Source organism: Mustela nigripes, chromosome 2 (genome assembly GCF_022355385.1).
Source record: "Mustela nigripes isolate SB6536 chromosome 2, MUSNIG.SB6536, whole genome shotgun sequence".
NCBI classification, from domain to species: Eukaryota; Metazoa; Chordata; class Mammalia; order Carnivora; family Mustelidae; genus Mustela; species Mustela nigripes.
In genome coordinates this window covers 4,502,685-4,520,084 of record NC_081558.1, presented here as the reverse complement: position 1 = coordinate 4,520,084, position 17,400 = coordinate 4,502,685, and the positions used below count along the sequence as shown (strand labels likewise).

General features: G+C 57.5%; 2 protein-coding genes across 4 annotated transcripts; one reads left to right on the top strand and one right to left on the bottom strand.

Annotated features, from left to right (window-relative positions):
- The first annotated feature begins 4,614 nt into the window (after window positions 1-4,614).
- Window positions 4,615-12,819, top strand: DENND1C (DENN domain containing 1C). 3 transcript variants are annotated; one of them, XM_059388792.1, is made up of 23 exons: window positions 4,615-4,737; window positions 5,836-5,900; window positions 5,982-6,025; window positions 6,139-6,188; window positions 6,315-6,434; window positions 6,516-6,585; window positions 6,771-6,845; window positions 6,940-7,005; window positions 7,096-7,149; window positions 7,267-7,377; window positions 8,146-8,246; window positions 8,351-8,396; window positions 8,524-8,625; window positions 8,714-8,839; window positions 9,232-9,336; window positions 10,113-10,203; window positions 10,290-10,330; window positions 10,556-10,627; window positions 11,249-11,293; window positions 11,362-11,469; window positions 11,671-11,735; window positions 11,898-12,105; window positions 12,205-12,819. In XM_059388792.1, exons 1-23 carry the CDS (start codon window positions 4,721-4,723, stop codon window positions 12,817-12,819), a joined length of 2,397 nt encoding a protein of 798 aa, XP_059244775.1. In that variant the 5' UTR covers window positions 4,615-4,720. The 3 variants fall into 3 exon arrangements, with proteins under 3 accessions (XP_059244775.1, XP_059244774.1, XP_059244776.1); XM_059388791.1 differs by having other exon boundaries at window positions 11,898-12,819; XM_059388793.1 differs by lacking the exons at window positions 4,615-4,737; window positions 5,982-6,025 and having other exon boundaries at window positions 11,898-12,819.
- A 57-nt stretch (window positions 12,820-12,876) lies between these two features.
- On the bottom strand, window positions 12,877-15,004 carry CRB3 (crumbs cell polarity complex component 3). The gene is made up of 4 exons (XM_059388800.1): window positions 14,919-15,004; window positions 14,101-14,174; window positions 13,752-13,895; window positions 12,877-13,399 (listed from the first exon to the last, which is right to left on the bottom strand). Exons 1-4 carry the CDS (start codon window positions 14,998-15,000, stop codon window positions 13,328-13,330), a joined length of 372 nt encoding a protein of 123 aa, XP_059244783.1. The 5' UTR covers window positions 15,001-15,004; the 3' UTR covers window positions 12,877-13,327.
- Window positions 15,005-17,400: the final 2,396 nt, after the last annotated feature.

Genomic DNA, 17,400 nt, shown 5'->3' with positions numbered 1-17,400 from the left:
GGGCGGCCGCTGCTGCAGCCTCGGAGCGTGCGTGCCAAAGGCGCTGTGCCCTCGACCCTCCGGCCCTCCTTCGCCTCTGCTTAATAAACGGTGTCCTGCCCTGTTTCTGTCCTGTGCGTTTTTCGTCGTCCTGCGCCATTGGCAAGTGAGCCTTTGGGGATGGAAGGGGGTAGGGACGGGGCATCTGCTCTGGGGGTGCTGGGGAGAGGGACACGGAGGTTTCAGCGTGCCATCCCCGGAGAGCTGGGTAACTGAGTAGGGCAAGCCTCTGAGCCTCGATTTGTTCAGAAGGGGTGGGAGGAGGGCTTCACTTCCCCTCTGTAGTCTGCTGGGGGATCCTCACAGCCTGGTGACTAGTCCCGCGCCCCGCCCCCAGCAACCATCTCAAGAGAGCAAGGCAGAATACACTGCATTTGCCTGACCTATCTTCAGAAGTCAGAGAGTGTCCTCCGGACTCCTAACCAACAGGCTCATGAAGGCCTACCCAGGTTCGAGAGTTTGGGATATAGACTGGAGACAAGATTCCAGAAGGGCATATGGGATGGGAGATGTGGCTGTGACTATCTTTGCAAATTGCAGTTTGCCCCAAGGAATCTCTTGCCCGAAGTCCCACAGCTATGAAGCGGTGAGCCAGAGTTAAAGCGCTGACCCCGTGAAGCCTCCAACTCGGATTCCCCTTTATCAGCCAGAGCTCAGTGCAAGGACTGTGGTAGGCATTTGGAGCAGAAAAGGATTTAATGCAAGGATTTAGGGGCTTGTAACATTGTTGGAGGGTTGTAGGCCAGTATTTCTTAAACTTTGATGTGCAAAAGAATCACCAAGAAGGGGCGCCCACCTGGCTGTCTCAGTGGGTTGAACACACTCGTGGTCTCGGGGTCATCAGGTCAAGCCCCAAGGTGGGTGTAGAGCTTACATTTTAAAAAAGAAAATGTAAAAAATAAAAATCAACAGGAAAACTTGGCTAGATCATGGCTTCCTGGGTTCTACATAGAGTTCGTGGTATAGTAGGTTGGGGGAGTGGGGCCCAAGATTGCATTTTTTTTTTTAAAGATATTATTTTTATGTAATCTCCCTTACCCAACGCAGGGCTCACACCCACATCCCGAGATCAAGACTTGTGCGCTCCGCTGACTGAACCATCCAGGCGCCCCCAGACTTTGCATTTTTAACAAGCTCCCTGCTGATGGGGTTGGTACTGCTCATGAGAACACATTTTTTAGTAGCCCTGGAATCCTGTGGAACATCACAGAGCTTGGCCATCAAGGAGCTGCTTCCTCTGCTCAGTGAGAAATGTAGACTCGAGAGGCTGCCCCCAGAATTACCGAATCCAAGGACACCTCCCAACACCCGCAAAGCTGGAAATAGGTACACGTACACCCAGAGTTCTGCCTCTCTGCCTTCCAAATTTTATGAGCATTTTTCCTTGGTAGAAATTCATCTGCAACCAGAACTGGAGCTGGGAAGAAGTCTAGGAAACGTTTTGTTTTGTTTTGTTTTTCATTTTCTCACTTCTGCAATACCAAAGGCAGGCAAACCAGGAGGAAGAGAAGAAAGAAGGAGAGATGCTGAGAACCAGTCAGCTCTTTCCACCACACTCTATGCTCGCCCACCAAACCCGGACTGGCCTTCCAGCCCCCTGACTGGGTCCCACCACAGCCAGGAGGAAGTGTAGGGACAACAGCCTGGATACCCCGCCCCCACCAACCCACAGCTCAGCAGGCTCAGCACAGTGAGGGGTGGTGGAGCAGAAAGACAATGGATGAGGCAGTGAACTTGGCTCTCTTTGTCATCTAAAACCCAACGTGGCCCCAAAAGAACTCCCTCTTCTACTCCCAAAACATCCCCTTCTCCAATGAATGGCACCATCCAGTTGTTCAAACCCTAAAGCTAGCAGTCAGCCTTGATTCCTCGTTTCCTATGCCCCGCACGCACTTCCTATCTTTTGCTGAGGCTCACTGTCTGCAGCTCCAAAATATATAGCAAATTTGACCCCTTCTCCCCACTTGTCTATAGCCTCGTGTAAGCCACCTTACACTAGAAACCTCCCTGCATTCGCTATTCTGGACACCCTGAAGTGAGTCCTCCTTCCAAAGCAGCCAGAGAGGAGCCTTTATATGCAAATAAGAGACTGTCCCTCCCCAGCTCAAACCTTCCCACCAATCTCCTGCACTCAGGCTGAAACCCAAATTCTCACCTTGGTCTCTACCCACTGATGACTCCATCCCTATCACCCTCCCCCACACTCATTAAGCTGAAGCTGCAGTGACCTTTTTGTGCTCAATCCAATCAAGCTTGATTCAACCTCAGGGCCTTTGTGCATGCCATTCTGCTACCAGAGGTGCTCACGACTGGCCACTTCTGGTCTACAGCTTTCCGTTCAAATGTCACCTCCTCCGAGCAGCCTGCCCTGGCAAACAGAAATTAGCACCCAGCCACTCTCCACCCGCTATCTTGTTTCATTTCACTGATGGCCCCTATTGCTAACTCACAAATTATATTGTCTATTTACACACCTGTTTCTTTTGTCTGTCCTCTTGCCTCTCCACTGGCATGTAAGCTCCACAAGGAGAGGAATCTTGTCTACCTTGGTCACCACGTGCCTAGAACAGCCTGATGTAACACAGGCCCTCAGTAATTCTTTGTTGCATGAATGAGCAAGTGCACTGTAGATGTCCTAATTTTCTCCTTCTACAGAGAGAAGAATGAAGGAGAGAGTACAAAATGCAGCTTCTCAGACTAACCCCCCAGGAGGCCCATCTCCCCTACTCACACCCTTGGGTGATCCCAAGGAGCGTGGGGCTGGACCTGGTGATGGCTTCTGACCAACAGGGTACATCAGAGGTATTGGGACACCACTTCTAATATCAGGTTACAAAAGACTGGGACTTCCATCTTGATGAGCTCTGTGGCCTTCTCAGCTTTCTTGCAGTAGTGAAGCGAGCAGCATGTTGGGAAGGTCCACGTGGCCAAGAACCAAGGGTATCCCCCAGCCAGCAAGCAGTGAGGGCCTGAGACGCTTGGTCCAACAATCCACAATGAACCCAGTCCTGCCAACAACTAAATAGCAAGCTTCAAAGCAGCCCCTTCCCCAGCTGGTCCTACGGATGAGACCACAGCACACAATAGAAGATTCTGATAAGCTGTGCCCTGAGTCCTGGCCCCCACAGAAACCGTCAGATGACAAATGTATGTTCTCTTATGCCACTGATTCTAGGGTGATTTGTTACACAGCAATAGTTAATTAATACAGAGAAGTCAAATGACTTGCCTAAGGTCATTCAAGAAGGGAGACATTAAAGAATGGAGTCAGGCCTTTGAACTCAGGTCTCTCTGACTCCAAGGTCACTTTCTTAAACATTCAGCTGACCTTCCTCCCACAATAACAGACAGAGCATATCAAAATCTTGATTCAGGCCTCATAGTAAACAATTTACATGAATTCTTTCACTGAGACATCACAGGATCTGTGAGACAGGCACCATACCCATTTACATTCCAGATACAGCTCTGAGCTGCCCAGAGAATCCCACTCTGAGTTCACACATCAGGGGTGTAAACACAGTCACAGCAGACATGCACAGAATCACCTGCATCTTTACACAGTCTGATGGAGGAGACACAGACCCCACAGCCACACAGACGCTCACCTCCAGACTCCCCCCAAAACATGCCAGGCATGTGAATTCTCTCCTGTGCACACCTATATCCATACAGACCTTCTCAGTACCTTTCAGGAGGCCAAGGAGTCTCGCAGGGTCTGTTGAATTTGGACTCCCTCAGTCTGCCTCTGGAGTTTTCTGTGTATGTGCGTGATCATGGGTACCTGTATTGTGTTCTGCCTTTGTGCTGCAAGTATGTCCTTGTGCTTCCCAAGGACAAGGTGGCCATCTGTCCACTTGCATTCTGTCTCTTTCCGGGTCTGCAACTCTGCTTGGGGGTGTCTGGATGGGTCTCTCTCCGTGTGTGTGACTATGTCTGGCTATGACTCTGGCTCGGGGCAGGGTCCTGACCATGTCTGTCCCTCTGTTACTGTTCTATCTGTATCTGCGCTCTATGCACTTCTATCTCTTGTCCAGATCTGTATTTCCATTGTCCTGTCTGTACCCACAGCTGTGGTCTGTAGTCTTCATCTGGAACCAGCTGCTGGCTGCACCTGTGTGTCACCTCTGCATCTGTCACATGGCTGGGCAAGGACTTCTCCGGATGTGTGCTGTCCCTCTGCACTCCTGGATTTGTGTCCGTGAGGACACTCCGTCTGCTGGACGTCCACCTCCCTGGCTCCCCTGTGTCCACTCTCCAGCCTGGCTCCCTCTGGTGGTCCTACAGGGAATGGCCGGTGCTGATGGGCCAAAGGAAGGAAGAGTTGAGGAAAGAGGAAGCATTTCAGGCAAATTGAATCTTTGGCTGCCCCAGAGAGAGGAAGGCTTGGGTGTAATGTCAGGGACCAGAGGTGCCTTGGCCTGGCAGAGCGGTGCTGGGGGTCTAGCCTCTGAGCCTGCCACCCATGCTCACCCTACCCTCAGAAGGCTAGAAGGCAGGATGCCTGGGTCTCTCACAGTGGGTGGGGGCGGGGGCCTCCCTCCGGGACGTCACCCCGTCAAACTTCCTCTCCCAGCCACACAGGAAGTTGAGCGGGCTCAGGGCCCAGCCCTGCACAAGCACAGGCCCCCAGGACCCCTGGGGCAAGGGCCCCGCTGCCGGAGGTGGCCCTGCAGGGACCATGGGATCCAAAGCAGAGTAAGAGCTGCGCCCTTTCCCACTCTCTGGACCACGACTCCCAGAGCAGGCCTGGGCTGGGGCCAAGAGGAGCTGAACTGGGGCAGGCCGGGAGGGGTTGTGAGCCACAGCGGCAGGTGGCTGGGACGGGGCAGGTCTCTCAGCAGGCCTGCAGTGTGAACTTGACTCACAGGCACTCTCAGGCCACTCTCGGCCCCTCTTCTCTCCCTCTCTCTCTCTCTCCCTTGCCTTCTGGCTCTGCATGACTAAGTCTGTAACTCTGAGCAGGCACCTCTTGGTGTATCAGAGAGATGGGGAACATGGCTTCAGGGGGCTGGCAGGGGACCGAGAGGTGAGAGAAGATGGTGTGGGGCCTTGTGCCCAGATGCTTGTGTGGGATTGCATGGGCAGGAGGGTGAAGAGCTCGGGGTGTCCCTGGCGGGGTGTCAGAGGCTGTGTCTGCTGGCAGCCAGACCCATCTGTCCGCTGTCTCTCTTCGGGTCCTGCTGTTGCTCCCCCAGAGCCCAAGTCCCAGCATCCTCTGTGGGGTGGGCAGAGAGGGGGGGTGGGCAAGGGAGCACGGCAGAGAGGGCTTGTGGCCCTCCTTGCTCTGACGAGAAGTCTGGGGTCAGCCCTGGGGCACCACGAAGTCTCCCACTCCAAGAAACCTGGGCGGGTGCTCTTGCTCTCAAGACAACCCTGGGCAGGCACGCACACACTGCCCCGGCCACACTCACAGACATGCAAGAAATTGTGCATGTTATTTGTCCTTGCACTGGCTAGATCTCACACACTTGCACTCCCACCTACTGGACAGCCAGGCAGACACAGGATAGAATCACACACACACACACACACACACACACAAACACACACACACAGTCACACTCTCATTCTGCTCCACACTTCTCAGTCATGCACACACAATCAACACCACTGTTCACACATCACCACACAACCTGTACACACCGCCACAAATCACCAAGGGCACACACACATAGTTACACCTGTCACACGCACACACATGTGGCATTGCAGACACACGTATTGCACGACTGCACACCCAGAAGCAAGCCCCTGGACTCACTGAGCCCATGTCCCATGTGTCCTGTCCCACAGACGGGATCCACCTGCCGTGTTCGATTGGTTCTTTGAAGCAGCCTGTCCTGCCGCCCTGCAGGAGGGTGAGTTGGGGGCCTCAGGTGGGAGTGGGGACCTGGGGGATGGGCCTGGGGCCGGGCACTGAGAAGCCTCATCTCCCACAGACCCCCCCATCCTGCGGCAGTTCCCCCCAGACTTCAGGGACCAGGTATGCAGGCTGGCTCTTTGCTCCCCTTGGACCCGGGCCAGTCCGCCCAAGGCAGAAGACTGTCTTGGCCAGGGGTGGGCTGTCAAGCGGTTTGTGCTTCTCTCCACCCCCAGGAGGCTATGCAGATGGTGCCTAAATTCTGCTTCCCTTTCGATGTGGAAAGGTACGGATAGAAGCGGACACTCAGGGACTCAGGAACTCAGACTGGTGGACACAGTACTGGCTGTGGGAGGGGGACAGATCAGGGAGCTGGGACCCTCAGGTCTCTGAGAGCCCTTTCCACCTGCAGGGAACCCCCGAGTGCCGCTGTGCAGCATTTCACCTTCGCCCTCACCGACCTGAGCGGCACCCGCCAATATGGTTTCTGTCACCTACGGGCTGGTGCCCACAGTTGCCTCTGCATCCTCAGGTGTGGGGTATGGGCTCTGGGGTGGGGGTGGGAAGGAGCCTGGCCTAGGAGTAGTTCCTAGAACCTGTCTTCTCCCTATAGTCACCTGCCTTGGTTTGAGGTTTTCTACAAGCTGCTGAACACAGTGGGCGATCTCCTGGCCCAGGACCAAGTGAGACCAGCCCCTCCTTCTTAATCCTGTGCTAGTCCCAGCCCTACCCTCCCAAGCCCCACGCCAGGCTCAGAACCTCCAGGCCTGAGCTAAGACCCTTGGCTTCTCCCAGACCACTCAGCCCCAGTCAAGGGCCTCAGAATCCCCAACCCGCATCCTGGCTCAGACAACCCGCTCCCCTCCAGGTCTCTGAGGTTGAGGAACTTCTCCTAAACCTGCTGCAGCAGCCCCTGCCTGTGACTCAGGCGTCAGTTGAGCTGGTGAGTAGCCCTCAGCCTCTGGGGGACCCCCTTGGGAGGATGGGGAAGCTGCACCCCAGCCCTGAGGACCACACAGCCACAACCTCTCTCCCAGGGCCGCGGAGTGACTGTCTCCAGTGCGCATAGCATCCCGCCCCCTGCCCCCGGGAACAGCGGGCCGGTGAGCAGAACTGGGGACCCGGTTAGCTTGGGCACCCCGGTGAGGCCGACCCCTGACTGATCGGTGCCCCCGCCCATCGCCCCCTACCAGCTTTCCTGCTTCGTAGCCCCCGACTCCGGCCGCCTGCCATCCATTCCTGAGAACGTGAGTTCGGTGCTGGGGGCGGGAGTCGGGGGGGGGGCGGGAAATGCCGAAGCCCACCCAGAGGGGGCGGCCGGATCCTGCGGTTCCCTGCGCCCAGCGCTTCTCTCCGATCCTCAGAGGAACCTAACGGAGCTGGTGGTGGCGGTGACCGACGAGAACATCGTGGGGCTGTTCGCCGCGCTCCTGGCGGAGAGAAGGGTCCTACTCATCGCCAGCAAGCTGAGCACCGTGAGGCGGGGCCAGCCGGGCCGCGGGTGGGGCCCAGGCCTGGCTTGGTCCCTGGGGGCGGGACGGCGGGGCGGAATCCTGGTTCTAATTCCACAGCGTGAGAGTCGAGGCAAAGTCCTGACTCTGCGGGTTTGAAAATCTGGGCTGGTCTGGATCCTGGCTCCGCCCTTCTGGGGGGAATCAGAGTGGGCTGCGCTGTAGTGCCCCCCGCTTTGGGAGAGCTTAGTCCAGACCCCACCCACTAGGGGCCGAAACAAGGCTGGCTCCGCCCCTCTGGGGGGATGCACCCAGGGAGCGCTCAATTGTAGTTTCGTCCCTTAAGAGGAGAACGAAGGTCGCGAATGCAGGATGAACGCGAGCTCCATCCCTAGGGACCGAGGGAAGCTGAACTCTAGCTCCGCCTCTTAGGGGTGGAATTACTGGGCTGTTCTACCACTGAGGGGAGAGATCGGAGGGTTGCATATTAGCTCCGCCCCCTAAAGGGAACGACAAGGACCTGCTGAGTAGTGGCCCCACCAGCTCCAAACACTGTAATTTGCCGAATTCTCGGGCTTCACAGGACTCCAAAAGGGATTTGAATTTCCACCTCTTACCCAGTAGTGCGTGGGGAAGGGGCGAGGAGAGGCACATAGGGTCCCTGGGGACCTATCTGGGTCTGGGGACGTGGGAAATGGAGCCAGGAGAGCCACTATCCCAAAGAGGGTCCCTGAAGCTTGGGGTGGGGGGCATGTCCAGTCCTTGACTCCACGGCCCCCTACGTATCCACAGCTGACATCGTGCGTCCACGCGTCCTGCGCCCTCCTGTACCCCATGCACTGGGAGCACGTGCTGATCCCTACGCTGCCGCCGCACCTGCTAGACTACTGCTGGTGAGGGGCGGAGACTGGGAGCGGCGGGGCTAGGGGGAGAGCCCAGGGGTCCCGGAGACTGTGGGACGGCGCTCGCAATGACCTGTCCCCTCGGTTGTCTGCAGTGCGCCCATGCCCTACCTCATCGGAGTGCACTCCAGTCTCGCCGAGGTGAGTGGGGGCGGACCCGGACCGCAGCGGCGGACGGGATTCCCCTCCTCCTGCATTCCCAAGGACCGCCCAGGCCAGAGATCCTCGGGCTCTGAGCGGCCGTCCCCACCCCCACTTCCCAACGCAGAGAGTGCGGGAGAAAGCTCTGGAGGAGGTCGTGGTCATGAACGTGGACTCCAATACCTTGGAGACGCCCTTCGACGACGTGCAAGCGTTGCCCCCAGACGTGGTCAGTGTCACCCCCTTCTATGACCCTGCCGCGTCGCGGAGGCCGAGGCCTCACACCCGCCCGCTCACAGCCTCCCAATGTCCCGCAGGTGTCCCTGCTGAGGCTGCGGCTAAGGAAGGTTGCGCTGGCGCCCGGGGAAGGGGTTTCCCGTCTTTTCCTCAAAGCGCAGGCCCTGCTCTTCGGGGGCTACCGCGACGCACTCATCTGCAGCCCGGTGAGCAGTGGAGAGGCTAAGGGAGAGGCCTGTTGGGTCCTTGAAGGAACAACAACAACAATAATAATACCTAACCCTTGTGGCGTGCTCACTCTGTGCCTCTATTTGTTCATCTGTCCAATGGAATCCCACGAGTACCCGCACAAAAGGGTCATGGGAGTCAGGGAATGGGCATGCGCAAAATATTTGGATAGTGCCTAGCACATCGTGAGCACTCGACAAATGCTAGGTTTTACTGTCACTGTATCTCATTTAATGCTCATAACCGTGTGATGAGATAGATCCCATTCCGGTCCCATTTTAAGTTTGCTGCATAGACACACGATAGAATAAGGGAGACAGCTGGGGTCCAGGAGAGCCACGGAAGTTTAGATCGCGGGTATTTCTTCTAGGGCCAGCCTGTGACCTTCAGCGAAGAAGCCTTCTTGGCCCAGAAGCCCGGGGCGCCCCTGCAGGCCTTCCATCGACGGGCTGTGCACCTGCAGCTGTTCAAACAGGTGCGCCAGAACCCTGTGGGCGGCGCCGGGGGGCGGGGCGAGAGCAGAAAATCCTGGGTCCCTGGGGGGCGAGCTGGAGCTGGAGGGACGGACGCCTGAGTACTACAGGGGAGACTAGAGGCTGTCCGGCGGAGTCCCACCCTCCAGGGTCCCCGGGTCGGGGAGGCAGGACGGAACTACCGTTTCCCTGAAGTTGGGAGCCCCTGACTCCCGCGGATAAGATCTACTCCCAGGTTCCTGGGGAGACTGAGGTGGGATTAAATCCCTGGGTGCCTAAGGATAGAGCATCCGGGGCGGGGATGGCACTCCGGGGTTGTGCGGTACGTGCGGGACTCTGTAAGGGGCGGGTCGCGAGAGCGCACTCCCCTGGCTGGGGAGGAGCCGGGCGGGGACTCCGGGGTTGCAGGGACAGAGGGGAGAAGTGGAGCCGGATTCCTGGGTTCTTCGGAGGTGGACTGGACTCTAGGGTCCATCTGTGTTGGGATGGGTTCTCGGGTCCCTGCAGATGAGGTCGACTTCTTCCAGGATCACCGAAAGGAGTGTCAGAGTCCGACTTCCGGGTCCCTATGAGGGGCGGAGTCTGGTCCCGGACGGATTCAGACTGGGGCAGCGGAGAGAGGGTTGGGCTTCTGGCATCCTGAGGAGGCTCCAGACTCCTGAGTCCTAGGGGGTGGGTCCCTGGAGGGGCCAGGGATGGCTTCTGCGTGGGTAGAATCCTGAGTCCCCGAATTCGGATGCGTTGGTGGCAGCCCTTTCTGACCCTCCCCCTCCCCCAGTTCATTGAAGGCCGACTGGAGAAGCTGAACACGGGAGAGGGCTTCTCAGATCTCTTTGAGCAGGAGATCACCTGCAACGAGGGCTTCTCAGGTGAGCCCTGTGCCTAGCCCCGAGCCCCCGCCCCACCAGCACCCCAGCCTCGGCCCACCAGCCATGACCACGTCTCCTCACTGCAGGCGCTGTTCGCTCCTACCAGCTCTGGGCAGACAACCTAAAGGTAGGAAAACCGAACACGCGTTTAGCGTTTATTTGGGGCTGACTTAGCTCCATAATAGTCCCCAGGGAGGGTCATCATGATGCTCATTTACAGACAGAAGTGAAGATACTGAGACTCGCCTAGGGAGAGGGCCTTGTTCAGCATCACACCGCTGGGGTGGGGGGGTGGAGTCATGGGTAACCCCAGGGTACCGAGTCTCTCTCCCTTGCCATTCTCTCTCCCCAGAAAGGTGGTGGTGCCCTCCTGCATTCTGTCAAGGCCAAGACCCAACCAGCTGTCAAAAACATGTACCGTTCGGTGAGGCTACAGTAGACAGGCCACTTACCGGGGTGACAAAGACAAGGGGACAAGGCACATGTCAACCCCTCATGGGGGCAGGACATTTTACCCCCTGATTTAAAGTGCAAACATTTTGATCAGAACCGAACCAGCAGTTAAGCCATTAACAAGTTTTCCTGCTTTTATTCTCCATTTGCCTACTTTTGTCAGGATCGTTTCTTCCCTATTTGAAATTGACAACCCAGCTTCATTGGTGAACATCTTCATCCCAGATGCTACAGTCCCAGTCTCTGCCCTTCGGTTTCCTTGTCTCCCAAGCCCCGAAGCGTCCTGTGGCCAGTGTCTGCAGCTCCAAATTGTCCCTTAGGTTTTATTCACTTGTCTGGTTTTTGAATGCTGGTACATTATTACAATGTTCCATTTTTGCCACTCCCCATTCATTCAGCGGTTATGTCCCCTGGGAACACTTGGGTTGACTTCTTAGTCAATTCAGATGGTGCATGGAGAATTGTGACTGTCTGTGAGGCACAAATGTGAACAGAGGACAAGGCAGTTGTCCTACGGGATGGAAAGCTGAGTTCTCAAAATGCTCGGGGTCAAATCACCGAGGAGGTTAATTCTCTTTTGGCTCCTCCGCAGGCCAAGAGCGGCTGGAAGGGTATGCAGAGCCTTCTGATGTACAAGGTAAGGCCAGTAGCCAATGGCTGGGGCAGTGGAAGAAGGGGCTCCTGGCTCACCCACCCTCTTCCTAGGATGGGGACTCTGGCCTGCAAAGGGGGGGTTCCCTGAGAGCCCTGTCCCTCACCAGCCGCTCGGACCGTCTGCAGCAGCGCCTGCCTATCACCCAGCACTTTGGAAAGGTACCTGTGCCCCCCCCCACGCCGCCCCTCACCGCAAAGGCTCACACCTGGAATCACCACCTGGTCCTCCTCCCATTATGTCTCCACCCAGACTTCTCACTCGCCTACCCCAAAACCCGGAACCCACTTAACACTCACCCTCCTCCAGAAACCTGATTCTGTAGTTCCTGAGGCCCCGCCCTCCAAATCTGTCCTTTGCAGAACCGGCCCCTGCGCCCTAGCAGGAGAAGGGGGCTGGAGAGCCCTTCTGAGTCCCTGGAGGAGGGGTAAGGCTCAAAGGCTGGGAGTGGGGAGGGGGCAAAGTTGGAAGTGGGAGGCTAGGACCCATCCACCAGGGGAGGATGGTGCCTAAACTCAAGAAGCTTCAGAGGAGTCCCGTCAGGACTGGGGTCTTGGGCAGACATCTGAGGCTGCCCATCCCTACCCAGGGCACCTGCTCTGAGCCCTGAGGATGCCCAGGACCCATGGGCAGAGGAAGCTCTGGACAGCAGTTTCCTGGGGTCTGGAGAAGAGCTGGATTTGCTGAGTGAGATTCTGGACAGCCTAAGCATGGGAGCCAGCAGGACGGGGGGCCTGCGGCCCAGCCAGAGCTTGGACTGCTGCCACAGAAGGGACCCAGACAGCTGCTTCAGCTTGGTGAGAGCCCCCCAGTCCTCCCCGTCTAGTCCATCTTTCTTCCCAGCCCCTCCAGCTTCTGAAGGCCAGCAACTTGCCCATCTCCCCACCCCTATCCAGCCTGACATCCCGGGAACATCAAGATGGCAACCAGATGAGGAAAAACCACCAGAGCCTCAGCCCCTGTCCCTACCTGCTGACCTGCCATCTCTGCAAACCCTCCAGCCTTTGGATGCCACGACCTCCTCAAAGGACCCTACTTCCCAGCCACCCTTGGCGGCCAGCCAAGAAATCATCTTTTCATCCCAGTCCTCATCGGCTTCTGTGGATCCAAGCAGCCCAGGAGACCCTGAGCCCCATCTTCTAATCCTACATCTCTCTCCTTCCCCCAAGGCAACCAAATATCCCAGGGCCCAGGAGAGCCCCTGTGCCCAGCTCTCCACAGCACCCACCCAATCCAGCCCTCAGGAAGGTTCCCAACTTCTGGTCCCCACAATGCCCAACTCGGATATTACCTGGACATCCCAACCCCTTGATTCTTCCTCAGATCCTGGTTCCCCAGAGAACCCCAGATCCCAGCCCTCTGAGGTCCCACAGGCAGAGCACACTCACTGCCAGCTCCCAGAGGCGCCAGGAGCCCTCAGACCCCCTGCTGCACCTGCCAACAGCTGGCAGGATCCTCAGGCTTGGAGCCGGCCCAGAGTCGCTGAGCTTAAAAAGTGTTTTGAAGGTTAAGAATCAGGGACCTGGCAGAGACCCCAGTCCTTCAATAAAGCCACAAGAACCCAAAGCTGGTTTTCCTGGTGAGTTTATCTGGGGGCTTTTTCTCTGCTCAGAAAGGTACCCCATCCACTTCCTTCCTCCTGGAGCAGCCTCCAACTGGTTCTAATGCGTAGCTGAAAGCCCCTCCCTTCCAGGAAGCCCTCCTAGTCCTAGGATCCTTGCAACCTTATGATTCATCTCTCAACAGCCTATGAGCCCTGAGTTTGTTCCCTCCATCTAGACTACCTCCTGCCCCCATCAGCTCAAAGAGAAAAAGCTTTTACTATATCTCACTACCAAATGTATATATGTGTGTATGTATATAAAACGTGAGCAATACACTCTCCCTTGCCCTCAGGGACAGAGTCTTTAAAGCACCTTCTTCCCTGCTATTCTTAAGCACTGGGTAGGTCTGATTACCCAGAGAGGGCTCTGCCTTCCCCCAAGGTCACACAGCAAGGAAGACGGATAGAAAGGAGACCTAGATGGGCAGGCAGCCCCGCACTGTCTCCTTGGAGTCCTGGGGAGCCCGGGCTTCGGCTGCATGGTTGAACTGAAAGGAAAGGAGAGGCTTTGTCGGGCCCGTGTGGCAGCAGGACAGAAGGCCGATCGAAGACGGTGCAGCAAGCGCGGAGGCGGCCCCCCAGCCCCGGCATCCCCAACTGCAGGCAGAGTCAAGCAGAGGTGGCATGCTTCACCGAGCCCACCAGGCAGGCAGGTGCCCCGTGGCCCCCCAAGTCCTCCTGAACCCTCAAAGGCTGTTGTCTTGGTGGCAGCTGCTGTGTGTGAGCGAGCACCGGGCGGTCCTGGCCAGTGGTGGTGGCTGCAGCGGGCCCCAGCATTCAGATGAGCCGCTCCTCGGGCGGCAGCTTGAGGTTGGGGGGCGGCGGCACGCGGGCACCCACCTGCTCCTCGCTGCTGGGCCGGTAGGTGCCCTCTGTCTGCCGCTTTTCACGCAGTTTTCGCACCAGCAACACGAGCCCCACGGCCAGAAGCAGGGCAGCCAGGAGGGAGAAGACCACAATGATGGCAGTGATGGCCCCCTGAGACTGCAGGAGAGGGGACAGGTTGACTGTCCACCCTTACCTGAGATGCATCCAGGGCTCCTTATTGTCCCAACACCATGGCCCACCCCTGCCTGGGATTCCCCCTCCCAAGCACCTGCCACCTCTGGGAGTCTGGGCCCCTTCACCTGCTACACGTGGGTTGCCTGAGTAACTTCCCTGCTGCTCTCCTCCTAAAACCCCAACTCACCAGGGCCCCATCGGAGCCAGAGCCCGGCTCTGCAGGTGTAACGGTGCCGTTCTCATTTAGAGAGGGATCCAGCGCTGTAGGGAGGGGTAGGTAAAAAGTACAAATTAATCCTTATCTATCCTTCCCTTCTTGGCACCTTCCTTGGGCATCCCTCCATTAGAGCTCTGCCTTTCTGAATCTTCTGTTCTGATAGAGACTGTGGGAGCCCTGCGTGCAGGGGCTGGCCCAGTCCTTCCTGCCCCTCTAGCCATCTCCAAACCAGCAAAGCCCAGCAGCGAGCAATCAGCCTAGAGCAGTCTGCTGTTGGCGCTGAGTTGGGGTCTGCTCTAACAGATGATGTCTGGAAGCCAGACCCTGCCCCCCCCCCCCCCCCTCCCGCCCCCCCTTGGCCCTTACTGGGCCGGGGGGCGCCTGGGGTTCCCTGGGGGGGTGGCCCCCCCCCCCCCCCCCCCCCCCCCGGGGGTTCACGAAACTGAAATACAAGCACTGAACGGCTGGGTCCACACCTATGGCCAGTCTGGTCAACCTGGGATCAGAGGCCCAGGCAGGCCTCCTCCTGGCTCCCAGTCCGCCCAAAACACTTCAACCACACTGAGACTCGGGTACACAAGCTCCTCTCCCCAGGCCCCAGTACTGCCTTCCTCGGGAACTCGGGAATTTCTACACCAACTCCAATCGTCCAAAGAAGCCCCTACCCTGATCGACCCTGTAGACGCCTCTCAAGGTATCCCATGACCGCTCCCCGGTCTTGACCTCTCCAGGCCCCAGGTAACCCGCGCTTCCAAGCCCCGCCCCGCGCGCCCTCCACCGGTACCTACTTTGCCCCCGGGCCGGGCCCCAGCGGGCCGGCAGCAGCGGCAGGCCGAGCGCCAGAAGGAGCCCCAAGCCGGGGCTCGCCATGGGCCGGGCGACAGGCTGGTGGCACCGGGGACCCGGCTTCTCGCGCGCGCTGCTTCTACCGCATCTCAGGCCGGGGGTACCAGCGACCCGGCACCTGGGGCGGGAGAAAGAGAAAGGTATGGGGGAGGGAGCTAGACCCGGGCGCAGGCCCAGGGGCTGGGATGACCCGCCCAGGGCACCCCAGAGTCCCGCCCCGCCCCCGCCGCCAGAGGTCAGAGATTAAAGATTAACTCCGGGCGGCGCGTACCCGGGCTGGGGAAAGGAAAGGGGAAGGGGGGAAGGGGTGGCAGGCCGAGCCGTGCGTCCTACCTCCCCACCTGGCCCAGGCGTCCTCGACCTTGCTCAGGTTCCCTGTCCGGGTACCTGGCTCGAACCCTCGGTGCGTCCGTCGGTAACTCGCACTCCTCCAGCTCCGCCCGCTCACGTGACCCGGAAAGTTTAGTCACTCACCTGGGAGGGGAGCGCACTTCCGGCTTGTGCACCTGAGCCTAAGCGAGAGGGCGGAGCCAAACGGGGGTGGGACCGCGCCAGGAACGCACCTGTAACGGGAACCCTATTCCCTAACACCGAAGAGTAAAAAGGGACGAAAGCGCGCAGGGGTAAGAGAGACCTCCCACCGACATTGCTGTCGCATCTCTAGGATCGCACAAGAGTGGAGATAAACCCGGCGTGGAGACACGGGGCCATGGGTCATGCCTGCGGCGGGTCCGAATGGGTGGCCCCTAACAAAAACACACCTGTGCGGTACATACCTGCCCGGGAGCCAACCGGCATAGAGGACATGTGCGTGGATATGGAAGAACACCTATGGGAGACATCTGCATTGAATCGCCTCTATTTGGCATATAGCTGAGTGCAAGCACACCTGCGCGGAAAACAGCTGTATAGAACACACCTGCATTATAAGAAACACCTGGTGGAGTACTCTGGTATAGGATACCTTTGTTTTGCAAACGCATCTGCGTGGCTTGCACATGAAATGGACAATACTTGTATGAGGAATCCCTGTGTGGAAATGTATTGGAAAGACCCGTAGGAGACACACCAACATTTTAGAACATCTTATAGGACCCAGGTATATGGGAACATACCCATACGGGTGTACAATTAACTGTAACATACCTATGTGTGTGTTGGGGGGGACAGGCGGAGGTGAGCTGTATAATGCATTCCTGGGTGGATTTCTTTTGAGAAACGTACCTGTGAGATGAAGGGTATAGCCATGTATGAAGAACCTCTGCAGGGAATTTAGATCCAATTTAAAAAAAAAAAAAAAAAAAAAAAAAAAACAAAAAAAACTGAGGACGTCTGCATGAGGCACATTCATTTTGCAGCCCATGGGAGCTTCCCGGGGGTGAGGGGGCAGCAGGACAGAGGCTCATGTGTGTGGAGGCCTACCTCTCAGGGACGTGTCTGTGAGAAAACACCTATTTGGGACATTTCTCTGGGGAAACATCTGTACGCCCCATGTTGTGGGCGGCTGCAAGGACCACCTATGAAGAAAACATCTGTGAGGGGACCTCCAAGAGGACACTCGGACCTTTGGCCATCAGGCCCTCTCTAAGAGGCCGTTGGTCTGGGACTCACAGGTGTGTCTGAGCACATCTGTCTGGGCAAAAGTAAGCTTGGCTGTGCTTTTCGATAAAGGACAATGATAGTAAGACCTCCACCCCTCTGGGAACTCTAGGGTGAAGAGCAATGGTTAAAGGGAAATGAATCACTTTTAGAGTATAGCGCGATGGGTCTGGTTAATTCCAGGTCTGTTTAAATCCCTGCTTTGCCGCTCACTGGGCATGTGGCCTGGGTAGAGCAGTTTAACCTTCTGTTTCCTCTTCTGTGAAATGGGAAAGCCAGTCCCACCCACCTTATAAGGTTTTGGCGAGGATGATTCGAGGCGTGAGTAAAAGGCCTGGACTGTGCAACGCCGTGAATCAATGTTAGTTATTATTATTTTTTGCCAAGTGGTCTGGCCGGCCCTCCTCCTAATGGTGACTCGAGAAACTGCGCCCGAAAGCAGTGGGAGGGACTTTCGGCAGGTGCAGCGAGCGCGGCAGGCTGGTGCCCCGCCTCCAGCGCTCGGCTTCCCGGTCCCCATCCGCACTCGCGCCTGGGACACTGAGAATCCCAGGTTGTTCTGGAGAGAGCAGTCGGCACGGCGACCGAATCCGGCCGCGGCCTCTTTAAGACTGCCCAGCCCGCCTGAAGCTGCGGGGGCCCGAGGCAGCAGGGGATCGGCGCGGAAGCCCCGCCCACGTGGGGCGGGCGGGCGCTGCTCGGACAGCTCTGGCCAATAGAAAACCGACTTTGCAGCCGCGCCGCATGTTGATCTTGCGTTTCCCCGTCTGAGTGCGACCGAAAAGGAAGGCTCGCGGGCGGGATGTTTCAAGGCGCAAGCGGCGC

Bases quoted from the DNA above. Each gene is read 5' to 3' on its own strand.
- CRB3 (XM_059388800.1), bottom strand. From the start codon at position 15,000: ATGGCGAGCCCCGGCTTGGGGCTCCTTCTGGCGCTCGGCCTGCCGCTG. The intron at 13,896-14,100 runs GTGAGTTGGGGT...CCTCTCCTGCAG, and splicing joins CTGGCTCCGATGGGGCCCTG to TCTCAGGGGGCCATCACTGC. The intron at 13,400-13,751 runs GTGGGTGCCCGC...CTTTCCTTTCAG, and splicing joins GGCCCAGCAGCGAGGAGCAG to TTCAACCATGCAGCCGAAGC.
- DENND1C (XM_059388791.1), top strand. The intron at 7,150-7,266 runs GTGAGTTCGGTG...TCCGATCCTCAG, and splicing joins TGCCATCCATTCCTGAGAAC to AGGAACCTAACGGAGCTGGT. The intron at 8,247-8,350 runs GTGAGGGGCGGA...GGTTGTCTGCAG, and splicing joins CACCTGCTAGACTACTGCTG to TGCGCCCATGCCCTACCTCA.